The sequence below is a fragment of the Xenopus tropicalis genome, chromosome 1 (genome assembly GCF_000004195.4).
Source record: "Xenopus tropicalis strain Nigerian chromosome 1, UCB_Xtro_10.0, whole genome shotgun sequence".
Taxonomy (NCBI): Eukaryota; Metazoa; Chordata; class Amphibia; order Anura; family Pipidae; genus Xenopus; species Xenopus tropicalis.
Genome location: NC_030677.2, coordinates 178,049,069 through 178,070,347, shown reverse-complemented (window position 1 = coordinate 178,070,347; position 21,279 = coordinate 178,049,069). Strand labels below are relative to the sequence as shown.

Here is a 21,279-nt window from a genome sequence, read left to right as displayed (position 1 = left end):
GCACTGCAACAGAGAAAAAAATCATATAACTACAATTTCCTCCTAATATAGGTAAAAGTATAGTCTGACCAATAAAAAGCTAAATAGATGGATAAACAGCTGCATATGAATAAAATATTCCAGCCTTAAGCCCCTGTAGATCTACAACCCCTAACATCCCAGACAGCCAAAGGCAATTATTATAATAATTAATGCTATAGTCATGCCTAATAAAAACAAAAGACAATTTTTAGAATACATTTCTGCACAGATTTCCCTTGAATCATAGCTAAAATGAAGCGGCGCATTACTTCTACTACAGTGTTTAGATCAGCTAACAAAGAAGAGCTGCCTTTTTGGTGGCTTCAATGATTCAATCTCTCTGGATTCTGATGAGGATGAAAACCTTGAGAATGAGGTGGGAGTGTCAAGGGCAATAGGTCAATAAAGAGCTAGGCCATTTGTGCCGTCTAAAGCCAGCCATGTGGAACTAAGTGTGGCGAAACAACCAGCATGTTGGACCTTAGCCAAGAGACTCAGAACCAGGGAGCGCTGCCAAACAAATCCCTTATTGCGAGGGGAAAATATCAAAAAGACGGACTTCTAAGGTTTTGCGAAGGTTGCTAAGTTAACATTTAAAAGCCGAGCAGTACGGGGAAAGTGTACATTCGCCTTAACATCTGATAAATTCTTCAACTGGTCATTTTGCTTTCTGCTACACGCAGCTGTAAATGGATTAATGGCACTTAGCTGTAGATCATGTCACAGATCAGGCCCCAACATATAAACTGTGCCGTGCCAAAGAAACATTCGGAACAATTCGACTTGTCCTCAACGCTATTTAAATGTGTCGTTACAATGGAGCATTTGAGCCGGTAATTCATTTACAATTTCAGCACAGCTTAGTCTAAAGCTCCAATTGGAAAATAACAATTTAACAAATGAGAGGTATGAATACTAATAATATTGTGTTAAGTCACTTGAAAAAGGAAAATGAAGTATGTATGGAAATGATACAGCTGATTCTTTTTGTAAGGTTTCAAATAGCAGAAAAGATCTTTTTTCTTCATATAAGTTTAAATAAAAGTATAATATGTAATATTCAAGGGTCATTTCATAAGCAACCAATTATTTTTGTAACACATTTCAGGGATGAAAATAAAATGGAATTTTGATACAAATTATTGTTGTCATCTATTTAACTGTCAATAGCATAGGCTGAAGGTCAGAAAATGGCATTTTTGCTTTTTAATCACAATTAAAATTTATAATTAAGGTAGCAAATGAGAAATAGAAAACAAGAGTAGTTTTGTACATGAAGTAACCAATACTACATGCAGAAACGTCCGTCCGTGCAAAGCTGAACTGTCTAGACAGGGATAGGTTACCTTCAATCATCCCCCTGTGAAAGGCAGACAGTGCCTAAGCATTCCATTCAAGCTCTGTAGAGGTAAATGAAAAACTGCACAGGGTCATAACAACAGGGCAAGCAGACCCAGCAGCTGGGACTCCTCCACTACAAGTGGCACAGAGATATATATTTAATAAATGTCTGAATAACATATTGTTTTCCCTTTAGGGCATTGGGTTTCTAAACAATTTTGCTTTTGGGGCACATTGACTTCTAGTTACCCCCTGTACACAGTGCCACTATATTTTTTTGCGCTAAAAATACGAAAAAGTCGTGCAAGCGGCGAAAAAGTCGTGCCACTGGTGAAAAAGTCACGGAAAATACGATTGGACTGATCGAACGAACGCTCGGAGCGTTCGTGGATAAGTAAATGTGCCCCATAGTAAACAATAAGATGTTTGCTTTTAAATAGGTGACCAGTAAATAGTGGTTGTTAGGGGTTACTGCTCCTGGGCAAATGTATTGCCATCTATTATATAACCGCTATGCCTTATGAGATACCCCAAACATAACTTTAGAGTAACAACTGCTTTATTTAAACAGAAATAAGTGATGAAATAGGTACCCGTAATGCAGTAATATATCGTACCTTGACCTGACTTGGTGATCAAATCTTAGCTGAAGGTGGTTTCCATCTTTACTGCTTAAAAGGTACTGCTGTCAATATAACAAGCTTTTATTTTGCTGAAAACAAATGAATGTCGCATATGAAGCATATTGGCAAATCTGCAAGCTCAATCTCAGCAACCAGACAGCAGAGGCCCAGGAGTTAGTATTTTGTGCAACAGGGGCTGGTACAGAGGCACAGGCCTCTTCTGGGTGGTGTATTTGGTGTGGTTGGGGGGGGGAGTCTAGTGCAGGGGACCTACGGTTAATGATTGCCTTTTGTTCTCCCTTAAGCTCATTAATTACATGTCAGCTTAATCTAGCATGTCTCTCAATGGCTGCTGGCAGATATATCAGTTTAGATTATATACATGTGTATAATAACACTAACACTGATGTTAGGGCCAGCACTTAATAAAATAATAAAGGACATTGTTTTGAGTTGCAATTAGATACACAAATAACTCATGATAAGTCATTGAAAAGTCTATATTATATTATCTATATTTGGGTTTTTAACCAATGCATGGGGCATTGTGCAAATAGGCCCCTGCACTTCAAAACTCTGAATCTGAATACTCTCTGAATCTAGGGCATACTGTGTTAGACCACACTAGATTCGAAAGGGGTGGGATTAGGCATGTAGGTGTCACCCCCTCCTGCGCTACCTTTCCCGTTCTGTCATTACAGAGAGGCAAGAGGCACAAGCCACAGGCCACAACAGGGCCCTTTCCTTACCACTTGCTCTAATGCAGGCAGTACAGATAGGGCTGGGTTGTGCCACCTGGTGCTGCTCTTTGAACCGAGCACAGGATTTTTGTTCCAGCACTCCATGCAACACACCCCTGGACCCTTAATGCTCTTGCACTTGCACCCAGGAGCTTTCTAAATAACCCCTTTCATCTAGCAACACAAAGAACATCAATATCAAACAGCCCTGGAAGGCAAAGATTTAAAGGAGAAGGAAAGCCTAAGTCACTTGGGGGTGCTAAAATGTTAGGCACCCCCAAGTGACTTTAATCGCTTACCTCGTACCCCGGGCTGGTGCCCCTGTTAGGAGAAAACAGCACCAGCCCAGGGCACCTGGAGCGATGCACTTCCTCCTTCCGGCTTCGTTTTGCTGCGACTAACACAAAAGGCGCATGTGCAGTAGAGTGAAAAGCCGACCACTATTCACTCTACTGCGCATGCACGCACAGCGATACAGGAAGAAGGAAGCGCTCGCTGCTACCCAGGGCTGGTGCTGTTCTCTCTGAACAGGGGCACCAGCCCGGGGTACGGGGTAAGCGATTCAAGTCACTTGGGGGTGCCTAACATTTTGGGGGTGCCTTTCCTTCTCCTTTAAAGGGGCCCCCTGTCACCCTATGAAATAATTCCAAATTTTTTTCTATCATGTTAGTTGAGCAAAAAAAAAAAACTTCACTTAAACTATATAAATAATATAAATCTTGTTTCCTTCCGTCTTGGAATTACACAAACACAGCCAGCAGGCAGGTGCCATTTTGTGGACACTGTTAGTAAGGCAAGCTTTATTTTGGTTTTTTTTTTAGAAAATGGAGGACCTGATGCCCATTCCCATGCACTGGCTACCCAATTAGATGAGGAGGAGGGAGGGGAAAAGTGAGAAATGCAGTGACATCTAGGTAGTGCTGAATGGAAAGCTAAAGTTATTGTCTTTAGGCATAAAGGCGGGGCAAGCAATATATGGCTGACAGCTGGGATTTTTAAATGCCTTTATAATGAGTATGAATGTGTTGGGCTTCATGTTTAACTTGAAAATGACTTTAATTGTACAGCTGTCTGGATGACAGGTACCCTTTAAAGTAAGGCCCTTGGCATAGTGTAGTAGAGAGTAGGTACACTAGGGAAATCTTGGACAGCACGGCTTAAAGAAGCACCCATTTTAGCACATGCTGGTGATAAGATTTTTTACAAAAATAAACTACAATTTATTATTGCCTTCCATTTTTTAACTGAAAGGGAACTTAGCTTTTTGGCATAAGATAGTAGCTGACATTGTATTTAAGTGGTACAGTTTCAGTTTCTCAAGGAGGATAAATACCATCCCCACCAAAAAGCCAGCCATGTATGTAAGGCAGAAAGTCTAACCAGTGAGCAACCACGCAGCCGCTGTCCCTGATATTTAATAAAATAGCAAGCAATGTGCATATTTCAATGTAAATAAAATTGATCCTTATTTTACATTTCTCAGTCCAAAATAGATGACATCCTCCTGATCTGCAATTAACAGTTATAATCTAAAATGACCTCCCATGGTTTTCTGAAACAGCATATCGAATTACATTCCATTAAAATAGATTGCTTTCGACATATCTGTAAGTGGTTACAATGACTTCTTCCATATGAAAGCAACTTTAGCATATGTGCCCCACGAATGGGTACTAAGCATGAAATCCCACCTCTCCCTACCATCGCAGGCTGTCATGTGAAAAGTGAAAGTGACACTTATTCCAGTAACGGCCGCCTAGCAGACTGTAGGATTGTAAGTGAACTTTAGATAATGTGTGGGAACGCACAGGCGGCAGTGCTACTCTGGCTACTATTGGCCCGACGGATTAAGACGGCGCTTGTTTCTGCTTGAGCTCCAAAACGAAGCTGCTGTTCACAAAGTCCCATGCACATCTAAACAGATGGGAATAAAGAACATGGCATGTGACCGGTACATTCTGAGAGAGCAACACCTCAAGGTTGGAGGTCACCAAAGATTTCAACAAATCTCACCAGATATGGCAACAGATTAAGCAAGGGGAGAGATTGCCCTCCAACCTTAACCTGTTAAGACCTTTGAAGTCATATGCCGACCTCTATTCTACTCTTTCATATTAGCTGTTAGTTACACTAATTACAGCCTAATAGTAAGCTGGTGCCAAACACTGTTTCTAAAGACTTCCAGAGCTAGAGAAGCGGCACTAGAGCTACAAATTTGCAAGGTACATTATAAAGACAAGCAAAATATTTTATTTTCTCGCTTTTTCAAAACCTCAAACTCACATTAAAATTTTGTCAAATGATTTCCAAGCTTAGCTGCAGTAATTGTGGGTAAAATTAGTATTAGTAGTGTATCATCTGCCGCTCTGCACACTCTTTATTGAACAACAAATTATACACGTGTATATAATCTGAACTGATAAATCTGCGAGCAGCCATTGAGAGACATACTAGATTAAGTTGACATTCTGTTAAAATATCTCCCAGAATACTTGTCAGAATTTGACTCGGAGCTGAAATATAGTCTATAGAACTTCTGTCCCACTCTATTATCACTGATTTATCAACATTAATATTAATACCAGGCTAGCACTGTCTAGAAATGGTTTGGATAGAGCATCTTTAATGGTAAAAGACCATCTGCTATGCTACAGTAAATCAGGCACTAACACTTTGCTTTAAGACACCTATTAAATCAGGCACGGCTAGGGAAAAAAAGACAGGGATTTAGAGGTAAAAGAGCTATTTTGGAATAAATCTTTTCTAGCTCTACAACATGCTGCAGCCTGTGAGAGAGAAGGGAAAATGTATTACAGCTTATAAATAGCTTTCAAAAAATCATACACCAACAATTTGTCATAATGAAAATATATATTTTGCCAGAGAGAACATATTCTTATTTTTTGTCTTTACAAATATCTGGATAGTTACATGTAATTTAGCAGAATTTATGTTGGAGGGACTGCATTCTATTCACTCTAACACTATTCTGCTGAACATGGCAAAATAATGATTATCTCAAGAAGGTGAGTGCTTCATGAATGAAACAATATGAATGATTTTATACACGCTGTTAAATATAATAAAGACTTTCAGTACCAGTCATTTACTATGGCATCTACATACTTTATAATCTTGGGAAGATTTAGTAACCAATGTGTGCCTGTAAGGCCCCCTACTGTGTATATACCATAAGCATACTAAAGGGAAGTTCAATTCTCTATTCAGATGAATAAGAAAAAACAGGTTAATATATGGTAGGGATGTAGTGGATAGCCAGCCCCATGGTTTGTGCCAGGACAGCGTTTTCAGTGGTAAAAAAATATATAAAAGGTTTAAAATGATTTATATTACATGATGAAATCCAGATCCTTGGGTGAGAATTCCATAATCTTAGGAACCCAAGGGTTTTTACACAGGGCAGAGGTAAGGAGATTCTTTTGATTTAATTAAAGGGACAGTATACACCCCTTTACTTTCATAAATCCCTGAACATTCTGTTTTGCCTTTTGTTTTAATTAAGGAAAATCTATGGTTCTGTTATTTCTGGTATTAAATGAGAATATCAAGCCAGTTTCAGTTTTTAGTACTTCCTCTCATTTCCTGGTAAAAACAACTTTCAAAAGAGCTGATAAAAATAAGTACCATTCCACTAAGAAGCCCCTAATAATGAGCTGCTGCATAGACAAGAGATAGGGAGCTCTAAACAAACTGTCCTGTTTATAAAACAGGGGAGGGGGGTAAGTTTAGTGAAAAAAGCCCATCTTTCAATGCCAAAAAAAGGATTAAATGATTAAAACAATTATAGAATAAGAGTAATTTAAAAACAGTGTATTGTAAGGTGTATACTACCCCTGTACTACCACAAGTATAAGGATAGGTGCAGCACAAAAAGGTAAATGGCCTAGTTGGACTATTTGTAATGTTCAATTTCAATTTGCAAAACAGATTTGCCCTAGATTGGATGGGGCCCAGTGATTTTTAATTACCCAGAGGTTCTGTGTGTAACGTACTACTGATGAACTGGTGTTGATTTATTGTGGCACTGGAATTTGTTAAATCGTTTTATTATCCCTGTTTAAAAAAAACTAGTGCCCACAATGAGTGTTTTTGTCACTGAAAACTGCTCACCATCCTCCAGTAGACACATGAGCTTCCCTGAGCCTGGGCAATTGGCAGAGAAAAACAAGTTTGAAACAAGATTTTCACGTACAAAGAGTATAATTCACAACAGATATGATTTAGCTTGGTAGCCAAGTATACAGTATATGTCCAACAATATCGTTACTAGTCAGGGCAATGTCTGTGCTTGTGTTAATTTTATTTATTTCAAGGCTGTGTGGGTGTTTACTTTCACTGGTCATACGGTAACTTCCACTGGTCATACCCTAACTTCCACTGGTCAAACCCTAACTTCCACTGGTCATACCCTAACTTCCACTGGTCATACCCTAACTTCCACTGGTCATACGGTAACTTCCACTGGTCTTACCCTAACTTCCACTGGTCTTACCCTAACTTCCACTGGTCTTACGCTAACTTCCACTGGTCATATCCTAACTTCCACTGGTCATACCCTAACTTCCATTGGTCATTCCCTAACTTCCACTGGTCAAAACCTAACTTCCACTGGCCATACCCTAATTCCATTGGTCTTACCCTAACTTCCACTGGTCATATCCTAACTTCCACTGGTCATATCCTAACTTCCACTGGTCATATCCTAACTTCCATTGGTCATACCCTAACTTCCATTGGTCATTCCCTAACTTCAACTGGTCAAAACCTAACTTCCACTGGTCATGCCCTAATTCCACTGGTTTTACCCTAACTTCCACTGGTCATACCCTAATTCCATTGGTCATACCCTAACTTCCATTGGTCATACCCTCACAGAACAGCCATCTTTTTAATCACGGGGTTGTTGGCTAGTAAGTATACCTCATTGGAGTCCTGTCCACACAATACAAAATTTCTGTATAATTTGGTCAGTTTCCAAATGTTGTACAATCGTTCACACTAAAATTACTATTTTGGCTTATCAAACCTTGCAATCATAATACATTGGTATCAAAGCTCCTCTGTCTGGCAAGTTATATTATCCATCCAAATTTTCCATAAGTTATTTGGTCAATTTATAGATTATTTATTTAGTAGTAATTACTAGTTATTGGTTTGATGTCTGTGGGTCCTACATGTCTTTTCTCTTCAATTTGTTTCTTTAAAAAGGTTCCAATGGTTTTATTGCAAAATATAATTGCATTTGAAAATATGAAGGGATGTTATGTGCTACATAACCAGCTAATCATGTAAAAATTACAGATATATATGGATCCATTTAAGTGTTGCTTTTAATACAATGTTTTACTAATATGCAATTCTTTTGATGAGATGTGCAAGCTCCATTGTCTTCTTTGCATACAGTTTGCATAGTTAGCTTTCTTAATAAATCTTCATTGAAAACAAGTTTCAGTGTCTTTGAAATAATATGCAGAGAAATGATGATAAGGCTGCATCTTTTTATATGTAAATACATGAAAAATATATGACCCAAGGGTCACTATTCTAATACAGAACATAGAAAAATGTAGTATATGGGGGAAGTAGTAAAAACATTATTGGTAAAAGTGACAACAACCCAGTACTTAAATCCACCCCCACAGGCCCTACCGGCATATACTGTGAAATCAACAGTTCCCAGTGACAGAATTTTAAGGCAGAACAGAATCTATTTAACATTTAAACTGCCTTTTCATTGCTTTATGAATTTCTTTACTGTATTTATTAACACCCAACGGTTCAAATCAGTAACAGACCTTAAATGAGTTTTGGCCATCAAGTGGCCTAGTATCCCTTTAGCACTCAACTTCAGCACCCATGCTGGTTACACTAAAGATCATTTGGGTATAATTATTTTATAAAACAGTAAAGTTCAACTGAAAATGTAGTAAAAAATGGGCGTAAATGTTGTGCTTATTCATTAAAGGTACTTGCATTCTGAATAATTGCACCAAGAAACAATACATCTGCCCCGTCTCTTCTGTTCAATGGCACAAAACTGCCCCTACTGATGCAGTGGAACCCTGGGGCTGTCTGTTCAATGGCACAAAACTGCCCTACTGATGCAGTGGAACCCTGGGGCTGTCTGTTCAATGGCACAAAACCGCCCCCACTGATGCAGTGGAACCCTGGGGCTGTCTGTTCAATGGCACAAAACTGCCCTACTGATGCAGTGGAACCCTGGGGCTGTCTGTTCAATGGCACAAAACTGCCCTACTGATGCAGTGGAACCCTGGGGCTGTCTGTTCAATGGCACAAAACCGCCCCCACTGATGCAGTGGAACCCTGGGGCTGTCTGTTCAATGGCACAAAACCGCCCCCACTGATGCAGTGGAACCCTGGGGCTGTCTGTTCAATGGCACAAAACTGCCCTACTGATGCAGTGGAACCCTGGGGCTGTCTGTTCAATGGCACAAAACTGCCCCTACTGATGCAGTGGAACCCTGGGGCTGTCTGTTCAATGGCACAAAACTGCCCTACTGATGCAGTGGAACCCTGGGGCTGTCTGTTCAATGGCACAAAACTGCCCCTACTGATGCAGTGGAACCCTGGGGCTGTCTGTTCAATGGCACAAAACCGCCCCCACTGATGCAGTGGAACCCTGGGGCTGTCTGTTCAATGGCACAAAACTGCCCTACTGATGCAGTGGAACCCTGGGGCTGTCTGTTCAATGGCACAAAACTGCCCCTACTGATGCAGTGGAACCCTGGGGCTGTCTGTTCAATGGCACAAAACTGCCCCCACTGATGCAGTGGAACCCTGGGGCTGTCTGTTCAATGGCAGAAAACTGCCCCTACTGATGCAGTGGAACCCTGGGGTTGTCTGTTCAATGGCACAAAACTGCCCTACTGATGAAGTGGAACCCTGGGGCTGTCTGTTCAATGGCACAAAACTGCCCCCACTGATGCAGTGGAACCCTGGGGCTGTCTGTTCAATGGCACAAAACTGCCCCTACTGATGCAGTGGAACCCTGGGGCTGTCTGTTCAATGGCACAAAACTGCCCCTACTGATGCAGTGGAACCCTGGGGCTGTCTGTTCAATGGCACAAAACTGCCCCTACTGATGCAGTGGAACCCTGGGGCTGTCTGTTCAATGGCAGAAAACTGCCCCCACTGATGCAGTGGAACCCTGGGGCTGTCTGTTCAATGGCAGAAAACTGCCCCTACTGATGCAGTGGAACCCTGGGGTTGTCTGTTCAATGGCACAAAACTGCCCTACTGATGAAGTGGAACCCTGGGGCTGTCTGTTCAATGGCACAAAACTGCCCCCACTGATGCAGTGGAACCCTGGGGCTGTCTGTTCAATGGCACAAAACTGCCCTACTGATGCAGTGGAACCCTGGGGCTGTCTGTTCAATGGCACAAAACTGCCCCTACTGATGCAGTGGAACCCTGGGGCTGTCTGTTCAATGGCACAAAACTGCCCCTACTGATGCAGTGGAACCCTGGGGCTGTCTGTTCAATGGCACAAAACTGCCCCCACTGATGCAGTGGAACCCTGGGGCTGTCTGTTCAATGGCACAAAACTGCCCCTACTGATGCAGTGGAACCCTGGGGTTGTCTGTTCAATGGCACAAAACTGCCCCACTGATGCAGTGGAACCCTGGGGCTGTCTGTTCAATGGCACAAAACTGCCCCTACTGATGCAGTGGAACCCTGGGGTTGTCTGTTCAATGGCACAAAACTGCCCCCACTGATGCAGTGGAACCCTGGGGCTCTCTGTTCAATGGCACAAAACTGCCCCTACTGATGCAGTGGAACCCTGGGGCTGTCTGTTCAATGGCACAAAACTGCCCCTACTGATGCAGTGGAACCCTGGGGCTGTCTGTTCAATGGCACAAAACTGCCCCCACTGATGCAGTGGAACCCTGGGGTTGTCTGTTCAATGGCACAAAACTGCCCTACTGATGCAGTGGAACCCTGGGGCTCTCTGTTCAATGGCACAAAACTGCCCCCACTGATGCAGTGGAACCCTGGGGATGTCTGTTCAATGGCACAAAACTGCCCCTACTGATGCAGTGGAACCCTGGGGCTGGCACCACCCTGGCGGTGTCAGTAGTTCCAGATTTACCACAGTGATCTGCAACAATAGGCAGAGCAGACTTGCACCATAAGAACTGAGCCCTTAAAACTACAATCATTATTTTAAAGGGCTGTCTATGGGTTGGCTAATTTGAAATATGCCAGTAACTATAACATATATTAATAAAAACAAACCCAAAGGGTAACCAATGTGCCATCTGTACCCCTGAGACCATGAGTACTCTCCATTCCATAACCAATTTGCATTGGGACTGTTATAAAACTCCACTGTGTAATTGATGAAAAGTTATGTGTGTGATAAACTTATGATCTGATATAAATATCCAGTTTACTAAGAGAAGTTCTTTCTTTTTTACCAATTTGGATATGTCAGTTTTAGGAAGCACTTGCAGGCATATTTTCTTTTGAAACTGTGCGAATTACAGCTCAGCCCGTACCTCCCCAATTCAAAGACAGAAAGTCACATGTAGCAGTGCACGACCAGGAGTGAAATACCTCCATGTCTATCGTGCAACATATATTTCTCCTTATCCCATTTAAAATCTAGCCTTTGTCTATTAAACAGTTAGGGGCAGTTTTAATAAAATTCTTATATTTCTCATTTTTGTCTTTTTAGAAATCTTTATAAACTCATGTCCACGAATGTCTGACATTTACTAAAAAAGCTGAACTGAAACAGTATGTGCAGGAAAAGTTGCAGAAAAGACAACAAAGAAGGAAGCAATGAAGGATCCTCCAGGCCAGGGAAGGGACATCTGCTATTGACTTGTACATGACAACTTTTAGCTGGAGAATTGTCGGATTCAGATTTTTAGCCATTTTGTCACTTAGTAAATCTCAAAAAGTCACAACTTTTGTTTCTGTGAGTTTTAGCACTAAAAAAGCCGAATGGAAAAAAAATCCTTTAGTAAATTGGCCCCCTTAGCCTTTTGCAGGTCATTCAGTAGAAAAGTCTGAGCTACTGATTAAACCACTTGTATATACTTACAACACTGTTGTAACCACTTAAAGACTGATGGGAATCTTCTTTCTTTTTAAGGCATGTTTCCTACCCAAATAGTCACTGGTATAGCATGACTAACTCTTCTGATGCAAATTACAAACATAGGTGTTAAATTGAAACAGATCAGTTTCCCATAAAAGTCAAATCTTTGTCTTCATTTTCTAAAGCTGGCCATACACGTGATGATCCACTTGTTTGGCAAGGTCACAAAATGAGTGGATCTTTCACCAATATGCCTACCTTGAAGTGGGCAATATCAGGATGATCCCATAATTTGTCCCTCAGGCCAACACCCTGCCCATAATCCCCGCCATGCAGGCAGCAGGATCAAGGTTTTGGTGATTAGTTCCTTAATACCTGCACCAGTGCAAGAACATTTGCAACTATGTAATTGCATGAGCCCCTCTCTTTTCTTTTAGTATGAAGCTGGTCATAAATACCGTATAGATTTGATAAAGTATCTTTTTCTACACTCTGCATCCAACCCAAATAGGTTGAGCAAAACATGCTGGCATAATAAAAGGCTATACTTGTTCCAGTACAGAAATTCTATATATCCTGTCATCTGGTATTGCTTTGTTCAGCACAGCTCTATTTTCTGTTTGTAGCAGAAAATTCCATACAGCGGTGCAACTAGCATATCCTAGCCACAGGGGTGTGGCGCCCATGGGTATGGGTTGCAGGTGCCATGTGGGGGGAACCAAGAAACCCTAAATTATAGCCCTGACTTAATATAGTGAGATTTCAGAGGAATACACAAAACCTTATGACAGACCAAGCAATAAGCCCACTTTGTCTCCTCCTTTACTCAATAAAATATAAAAACAAGGTCCTGATGAAGCAGGGGGGGGGGGGTTGCTTGGGGCCAATGTCCTCTGTGCTCTTACTCTAAACCAGGCCCAGATCTGTTCATGCAGCGCCCCCTGTAGGTAATCTCCATCTGCAACCCTTGCAGCCGAACATCTGTTTTGGAGGCAATAAAATGTCACGCAGTGCAAGACAGATATACACATGGGTCTGCTCATCTCCCCTGCTTTCTCTTCTCCCCACAAGCCAGTAATTACAAGCTAGCAGCTTTCATAACTTCAGCAAGTATTTCACAACAAGACTTTTTAGTCACAAAATCTGCCCAGCTCCTGAATATGTGTAGCTTTCTGAACAAAATCCCTCCTTCCCTGCTCTAAATGCACAAAGCTTAGCCTTTTTAAAGCATATAGAAAGAGGCTGCAATTAAGAAATCATTAATAGGACGAATTAATCCTTTACAATGTTTTAATTATTTTAGCTTAATGGGCCACTTACTGAAACCCCTGCAGCCTCTGTCAAGGCTACTTTTAACTGAATTCCTGTTATTAGCGGAGGGCCTCCACTAATATCCTTTGTAATTGAAGTACTAATATTTACTACCATTTTTTTTAACATGATGATGTTTGATCGCTGTGTAGTCTAGCTGTTCTTTTCTCTCATCTGGGGTCTCTTTGCATGTTGCAGCTAATTCATTTCCAGCATCAGTCTGATTGACTCTCCACCATTAGCAGCTGCTTCTCTTATTATCTTCCTTCCTGGGTAATGACACAATGTATTCCAGGGTTTGGCAGCACATTATAATTATGCACTCCCCACTCTCCCTTTTCCTCAGAGCCTGCCTGGGTCCATTTCTGCTTACATGCCTCCGTTATAGTCACGTATAGTAAGAGGTGAATCCTTCCCAACTTCCTAACTCCCTAAATAATATAATGAGAGGTCGGCTCAGAACTCCAATACACGTGTATTGACAGGACGAAACTTCTGGCCAGAAGCCTTTGCATGGAGTATTTAACATAACAAGAATGTGGTTACTAAAACACTTGAAGGACTTATTCACAGGGACAGCTCCACCCCCTAAAGAAAGATATAATTTCAGTTTAAATAAGTTCCCTTTGTCTTTTTTCCCCCAAGCAATAGCAATCAACAAAATAACTACAATTTTACTCTAAACAAGCATCATTCGTTCAGCCGTCCTTTGCAACAGCTGGCTCTTCTTATTTATAGAAGATTCTCAATTCTCTCTGCAAATATCACAAACAGTGGTTTAGTGCAAACAGCCTAACAAAGCTATTCTACTAGAAGACAATTCAAGGAGGTTCCCAATCACTGCCCATATATAGAACCTTATCCTTTGTCAGGTGATCACAAGCACAAAACTTTGATTACGATCCCATACCAGATTAATGCTGGGTATGAGACCCATTTAACATTAAAGCCTTTTTATAGAAGCTTTGAGCGTGACAAGAAAAATAGCGATGTGCAAGTTGACAAAAAGTTGATTTGAGCTCGACTCTAACTGTCTGTTCCCATCCTTGCCCCCACCCACCAAGTTACCTCTATTTATAGATCTGCCCCATCTTTGACATCACGAAGGAGGCGGGGCAGCCCTGCGCCTATAAATAGAGACTTCTAAAGCCTGGCAGAGTATAATCATGGCCAGGGAGGGTAGAAGAGATAGTCCAGCCTTAAACCGCCCGCAAAGTGCAACTGTTGTGGAAAAATGTCTAGACCCACCCAACCCACAGGAAAACCCTCAGGCCGGCCCACTTCTCACTAATGGGTTTTCAAACTTCTGACATGCAAATTCAGAGTTAACCCCCCCCCCCCCTTTAAGGGGTCTTTCAGTAATTTGGATCTGCTAAAAACCATTTAAACATGAAATTATCCCAATAGAAGGTACTGTTTTATTATTACAAAGATAAGGAATATATGTTTTCAAATATTGAATGTTATAATTAATATGGAGTCTATGGAAGATGACCTTCCTGCAATTTTGAACTTTTTGGATAATAGGTTCCCGGATAACAGATCCCATACCTGTATAACACACTTTGCTAAAAAGAAAAACAAAAAAAAACCCTGTACCCAAATACAATGGAATCATTTTATTGTAACCTAAAGTGCTTACGTATAACAGTCAGGGTTCCAGCTATAAGTCTGGAAATGTATCAGAGTGTGGGTGAGCAGAGCACCGACAGTGGTAGGAGTAGACGGCACATCTGCCATGTCAGAAGGTGTTGCAGGCAAATAATTAGATTATGCTATATGGCAGGGGGCCAGTGCGAGTTGTATGTACTGATCTGGTGCAGGAGAATTTTCTCTGTGTCTCTGCAGTTTATTGAAGTTTCCTCCATCGCTGAGGTTGGAGGTCAAACCTAAAATGCTGTGATCCTCATGGAAAAGTCTGATAGGAAACTGCCTCTTCCAGCTGCAATGCTCATTGCTTTAAAAAGTGGAAAACAGAGTCCCTCTTTGCACTATGTAGTGTATGACTAAGCTCCTTGGGTTTATTTGCTGCATAGCAATCTAACAGGTTCTGAAGCCCACCTTCAGCAAAAAGCCGGAGCATTTATTATATGCAAAACAATTTTGTTCTTCTTCTGATATTATTAAACATGATTTTTCCAATGCATTTTGTATTCTCTAAGAAGCTTTATTGTTAATGAAGCCATCAATTACAAAAAAGCCACTTGCTAAGAATTTCTAGAATTTCAGTTTGTGTGTGATTGTTGGTGACACAGCCAGCTGTCACACGTGCCCCCTCAGTGCTTGATATGACCCAGCTTTTTCTGTGATATCACCAAGGCAAATTTCAGAATAGGCATGAAAACAAAAAAAACAAGTGCAACCAGTCTTAATGAAAATTAGCACCTAAATCTCAGGCTGTCCAATGATTCAGAGAACACTTACCTACACTGGCTATTCATATATACATAGCATAGTATTGAAGCTTTACAACAGGGTGCGAGCACTTAGCCATATGCCAAGTCAAACATGTGTCTGGGTGATGTATTCTTCTATCTTTTCATTTTCACCTCTCCGATCTGACGGGATCATTGATCACCGGTGCTTTTATGCATCCCCCTTTATTAAGCTGCTTGAATATTATATTTAAGACATTCTCATGGGAAATATCAGAATGATTCTGTTTGATTCACGCAGTATGTTTCTAATTACCCAGAGTGTTTTAACCCATCATTTCATAAAAGACTATTCCAGCCATACCTCCCATATGCACTCCTTATTCCTATAGATCCAATGCTGCCTCTGCCCCACACAATGAACATATGGTGAATATATTATCGTATAGCTTTCTCATTCATACATCATAAGCTGTCAGACTGTCTGTTTCCCAAAGCTGTTCTTCTTATTGTATCACAGGGACATTAGGAGGCCTAGTAAATTGTACAAGGATAGCAAACAGCAGAAGTTAATTTTTGTTGCTTCAAGGCCCATTGTTGTATTTTCTAATCATATTTAGTGCATTATTCTTTTTTTCTTGATATTATGTCAGTATAATGCAAGTAACTAATATATGAAATATTAATTTCTTTGTGCACTTTTTGAAAATTTGAAGTAGATTACTTACATTATACACACATTTCTACACATAAAGATACTTTAAGGATCTTAAATAGCATGATGAGTACTAAAAAATAATAAGACATTGCTTTAAAAATAAAAAAAGAATCAAGCATTTCTGTAATTATGGTACTTTAGATGCCACATATAGGGAATAATAGACCACCCCTGTAAAATAAAAGGATATTAGAAGACCACATAAAGCAACTGCCAACCCCCAACTCACCCCCAATCAATGGACTTACATTCAAATCATAAACTTGCCTGACATGGAGCAGTTGTTAGTCAATGGTTGCCTAGGAAAAAGTAAGTGTGTATTTCTAGGTAACATACGCAGCATTCAAAACAGGCCAGTGTGCCATTTTTATCCCCCTTAAGGAATATAAAGGAATAATTAAGTATGTAGAAAGTCACTGGGCTGCCCCTAAAAGAAGACATTAATAAAATGACATAATTCCTTGCTTTGGGCAATAGTTCTGGCTAATTCTGTAGAAGAATTTAAGAAAGGATTAGTACGGGGAGGGAAGTATGCTGTTGTCTGAGGTTACTGACGAATGACAAATCTCAATATTGACCAAGAGAAACATGTTATTGATCATGGTTGGACTGGTCCACTGATGTACCATGAGAAAACACGGTGGGCCCTGGTCCTGTTGAGCCCCACTGCACCCCAGTAGGCTGAGTGGTAGAGCACTAGGGTTCCGGAAGGCATTGCGCAATACTTAACTGTGCAGTATTTTTGGGGAGCAGTGGGCCCTTAGCTGGGGGAACTGGGTGAGGTCGGAGTGGTGGGTCCTTTGATAGGGCATTCCGGTGGGCTCCGCCTGCCCCAGTCTGACACTGTTACTGATGTATGGGGATTTAGGAATTCTGAATTCTACCACTGCATAACAGTCTTTTTTGGCAATCTACAAGGCTGCACTTTTCTGAACATTGTTAACTTGTGCACATTGTGTGTTCCATTCTAGGGCTTCACACTTGTTCCTGCCTTGCAAATGAGCCCTGTCTATGTGTATTTTCCCAATATACTTACAGCCTGAAGTAATAGAAAAACACAAACATTTCTTTCAAGAAAGATAAAAAAAAAAAACAAAAAAAAAAAAGCAGCTACCATAAGACTACAGAACTGCATTTATTTCATAAAAATGAGAGCTGCCTAAGTTAAGTATCTATTGTTATATATAACCATATCCCAAGACCCCAAATCATAATAAACAAAATCTTACATGATATAAATTTATTTTTCGTAGCCTAGGGAACACCATATGAAATATTCATAATGATTATGACCTATTACTGACTGTATATAGGGCCTGCTGTTTAAATTTAACAGACAATTGCTGAATATTTATGTCAAAATCACCCCCTAGCTAACCTCCACACATTGACAGCTTGTTCCTAAAGGGGCAGGACTAGCAGGACTCATACAGAACATTCTTAACACTGTTATGTAATACATATGAATGTTAAAACCCCAACCTCACTTATTTTTTTCTTTTTAAAGTGGGATATAAAATCTTTCCTCCAAATGTAGAGAATCCCTTTAAAAAATAAGCACATATATATATATTTATGCATCTGACAACTGAAACTGTGATCCTCTTTAAACCAGTCAGGTACGGGGCAGGGAACCACAGTGGGAGCTAATCAGATATAAGTACACATGGTACATATGAGTGATGTGTGCAGGTTTCTGATTGGCTCCTGCTTTGGTCACTACACAGACCCTTTGCAGCTTCAAATTACAATTAATATAACTTGTACAAAGGTGTATAAAAAAAATAAAGCATAGGTATTCCAAAGTATAATCTTTTAAGGGAATGTATTAGAACCCGTGCTATTTGGGGGAGGCCTTTACCTCCCCTAAAATTGCACAAGAGCCATAAGTAGGCACAACTAGCAACGAGGGTGACTTTAATAACTGCAACTAAGTGGGGTGAAATGAAAAGGTAAGATAAGCTCTTGATTGATTTACTTCTATTTTCCTCTTTAAGATCTTTTTTAATTTTTTTTTTTACTTGACATTGGGCCAATAATACATACTATAAGATTAAAGTAATTCATTTTAAATGTAAATATCTATTCACATAGTACCTGGAAATATAACATTTCCTGGCAAAATACAATATTATGTTATGGATGAATGAGCTTTAATACCTGTTAAGCTTACACTTCAGTACTAAATGTATTTCATTCTAACGAGCTCTTCTGTTATCTGATATAAAAAGTGGGTTCTAAGTACAATTTATATTAAAAGTGCAAACCCCATGGGCACACAGTAGCTTATTAATATAAGCGGTATTACAGTTTCTGAAGAAAACACATGTTTTTTACCTGCAAAGAATAACAATATAGATAAATGTATACATGCCCTTTTATTTATTGGTGTTACTGGCGCTTTAAAAATAGTGTGCATGGTGTACATCAGGACTGTTTATGCTGTGGCCCCCACTTTCTTTCTTACACTTATATTTTCTCAGTTTTGTCTCACTTGGCCTCCAGTTCCAGTAACATCATGTCCAGATCAGCACAGGCACACAGTGGGAACAGCACTCACTGCCTTATACCAAGGGTATTCTGGATAAGGGGTCTTTCCGTAATTTGGATCTTTATACCTTAAGTCTACTAAAAAATCAATAAAACATTAATTAAACCCAATAGGATTGTTTTGCATTCAATAAGGATTAATTATATCGTAGTTGGGATCAATTACAAGGTACTGTTTTATTTCTACAGAGAAAAAGGAAATCAGTTTTAAAGTTCTGAATTATTTGAGTAATATGAAGTCTATGGGAGACAGGCTTTCCGTAATTCGGAGATTTCTGGATAACAGGTTTCCGGATAAGGGATCCCATTCCTGTATATATATATATATATATATATATATATGTATATATATAGCTGTTTTCATACTGATCCTCGCTTTAAATAGTTAAATGGATAAAATCATGTTTATATTTGATGAAGGATATAAATGCTTCTTATTCCCCCCAGCTACCAACATGAACTACAGTTACTAATAAATAAGGATTTGCCTTCTCTCATCTATGTCCCAAACATCCCTTAACCCCCACTGACTGTGCTTAGGTGTCACAGAGAAAGAGTTACCCCCATTCCTTGCATGGAATAATTACAGAGTTTGGCAACTTGCATCCCTCTACCATGCAAGGGACCTCAGTTTGTATATATAGTTATAGGATTCACTACCTGAAAATCCATTATCCAGAAACCTCTGAATTATGGGAAGGCCATCTCACATAGACTTCATTTTAATCAAATAATTCAAATTCAATAAATCAAGTAATTCAATAAAAATGATTTTCTTTTTCTCTGTAATAATAAAACAGTTCCTGTACTTGATCCCAACTAACATATAATTAATCCTTTTTGGAGGCAAAACAATCCTACTGGGTTTATTTAATTTTTATTTGATTTTTTAGTAGACTTCTGGAATGGAGGTCCAAATTAAAGAAAGACCCCAGGTCCCAAGCATTCTGGATAACAGGCCCCATACATGTACTGCTCCTTAATTATTATAGCTATTTCCTTGGCATGTTACTAGGTTGCAAACAGTGGATACAGTATGGTTTTCTTGTACTGTACAAATAAGAAAATGATGAATATCAGACTAAATCAACACTAGTCTTGGAAAATCATTACAGGGCATTTAAATGAGAAAGAAAAGCAGTGCACAAAAGTTCTACCTGCTGATACACGTGGGCAGTCTGGTAATGTCGATTCCACTGATGTGTCCAAAGGTTCGCTGCTGGACACCCAATTACAGCAGTTCTGCAATGAGAAATACAGGGCAAGCCGGTTAAAACAGCCACCTAAGGAGCAGGCATCTCTTTAATCTACACCATAAAATACTTTCTTTGCTTGTTATTTGCAGCTATGCATTGCCCATTGCCAAAAAACCTTAAAATGCTACAAGGGAATTCAAGGGAATTTTGGACTTTATAGGAACTCAATCAATTAAATATCGTCCATGCACAAAATTAGGAGCTACATTTCCATTGTTCGCATTTCCTAGTTACTGTTGCTCTTGATTCCTAACTCCACTGGAAACAGTTACAGGCAAAACCTTATTCTGATGGCATCAGTAGAGCCGGGATGACAAATTAGGTGAATGAGAATAAATAATGACTAAGAGTGATTAGCATACATCCATCACACTGCAGTGACAATTAACTGAGATCCCCTGTTAAGAATCCCCAAAGCTAGGCAGATTATTATGCTCTGAAGTCATAACCTAAACACAGCCTGCCACACATGTGATAAACCCTGACCAAACAAAATACTTTGTGCAGGGAGACATGGATTTTTAACAGTCTAATATTAGCAAAACTACTGCGGCAGCGCAACAGATGCACTGTTTAATATTAATTTTACCACTTTAAACAAAGATTTTTTATGTGCAGATAAACGAGCTCCATTAATCATGTTTTGCAAAATAAATAAATGAAAGGAGATTGAATGCTATTCCGGTAAACAAGCATGTATTGTGTATTTTTAGATGCTTGCTGTCCTACTTGAGCACCATGGAATCCGTCCACGACGTGGAAAGATCCTTGACTGGTAGATCAAGTGTCTTATTGTATTTCCTTAATTCATTCTGTCTGGAGGAAGATGTCAGCTGTATAGCAGTGAGGAGAGAATTTCAAAGCCTTGAATCCCCACCAATAAAGACTAAGGAATGGGTACTGAATAGATTTGTCAAGGCAACCCTACTGTTCTGGGACCAGGGAGAGCAGGAATGGCATAAAGGAAGAGTTGCTGTAAGAGATTAGAAAGTGAAGTTCACAAAGAATGGTGGGGTTTTTGTAAGCAAAGGCAGATCAATCAAACATTTTAACTGTAGGGAGGGAAATTCATAAAAACAAATGCAACATCAATGTTTCAAGATGCAGATTTTTTTCTACGCGCTTTTGTTCTAAAACACATTTTTCAATAATTCAGGCACGGCGCAACAGGAATTCTAAAAGCTTTAGAATCTGAAAAAAAAAAATCAGACAAATTTAGTCTTAATTAGAATAAATATGATAGGGCTGCCCAGCTA

At 39.9% G+C, this 21,279-nt stretch overlaps 1 protein-coding gene across 6 annotated transcripts in view; it reads right to left on the bottom strand.

The window, feature by feature from the left end:
- Window positions 1-21,279, bottom strand: part of fam172a (family with sequence similarity 172 member A) — a 267,655-nt gene that overhangs the window by 64,631 nt on the left and 181,745 nt on the right. For all 6 annotated transcript variants that reach the window (XM_012959791.3, XM_031897951.1, XM_031897944.1 and 3 more), the window contains one exon: window positions 19,925-20,009. In XM_012959791.3, coding sequence (XP_012815245.1) covers window positions 19,925-20,009 — 85 coding nt within the window. The remainder of the gene's footprint in view (window positions 1-19,924; window positions 20,010-21,279) is intronic.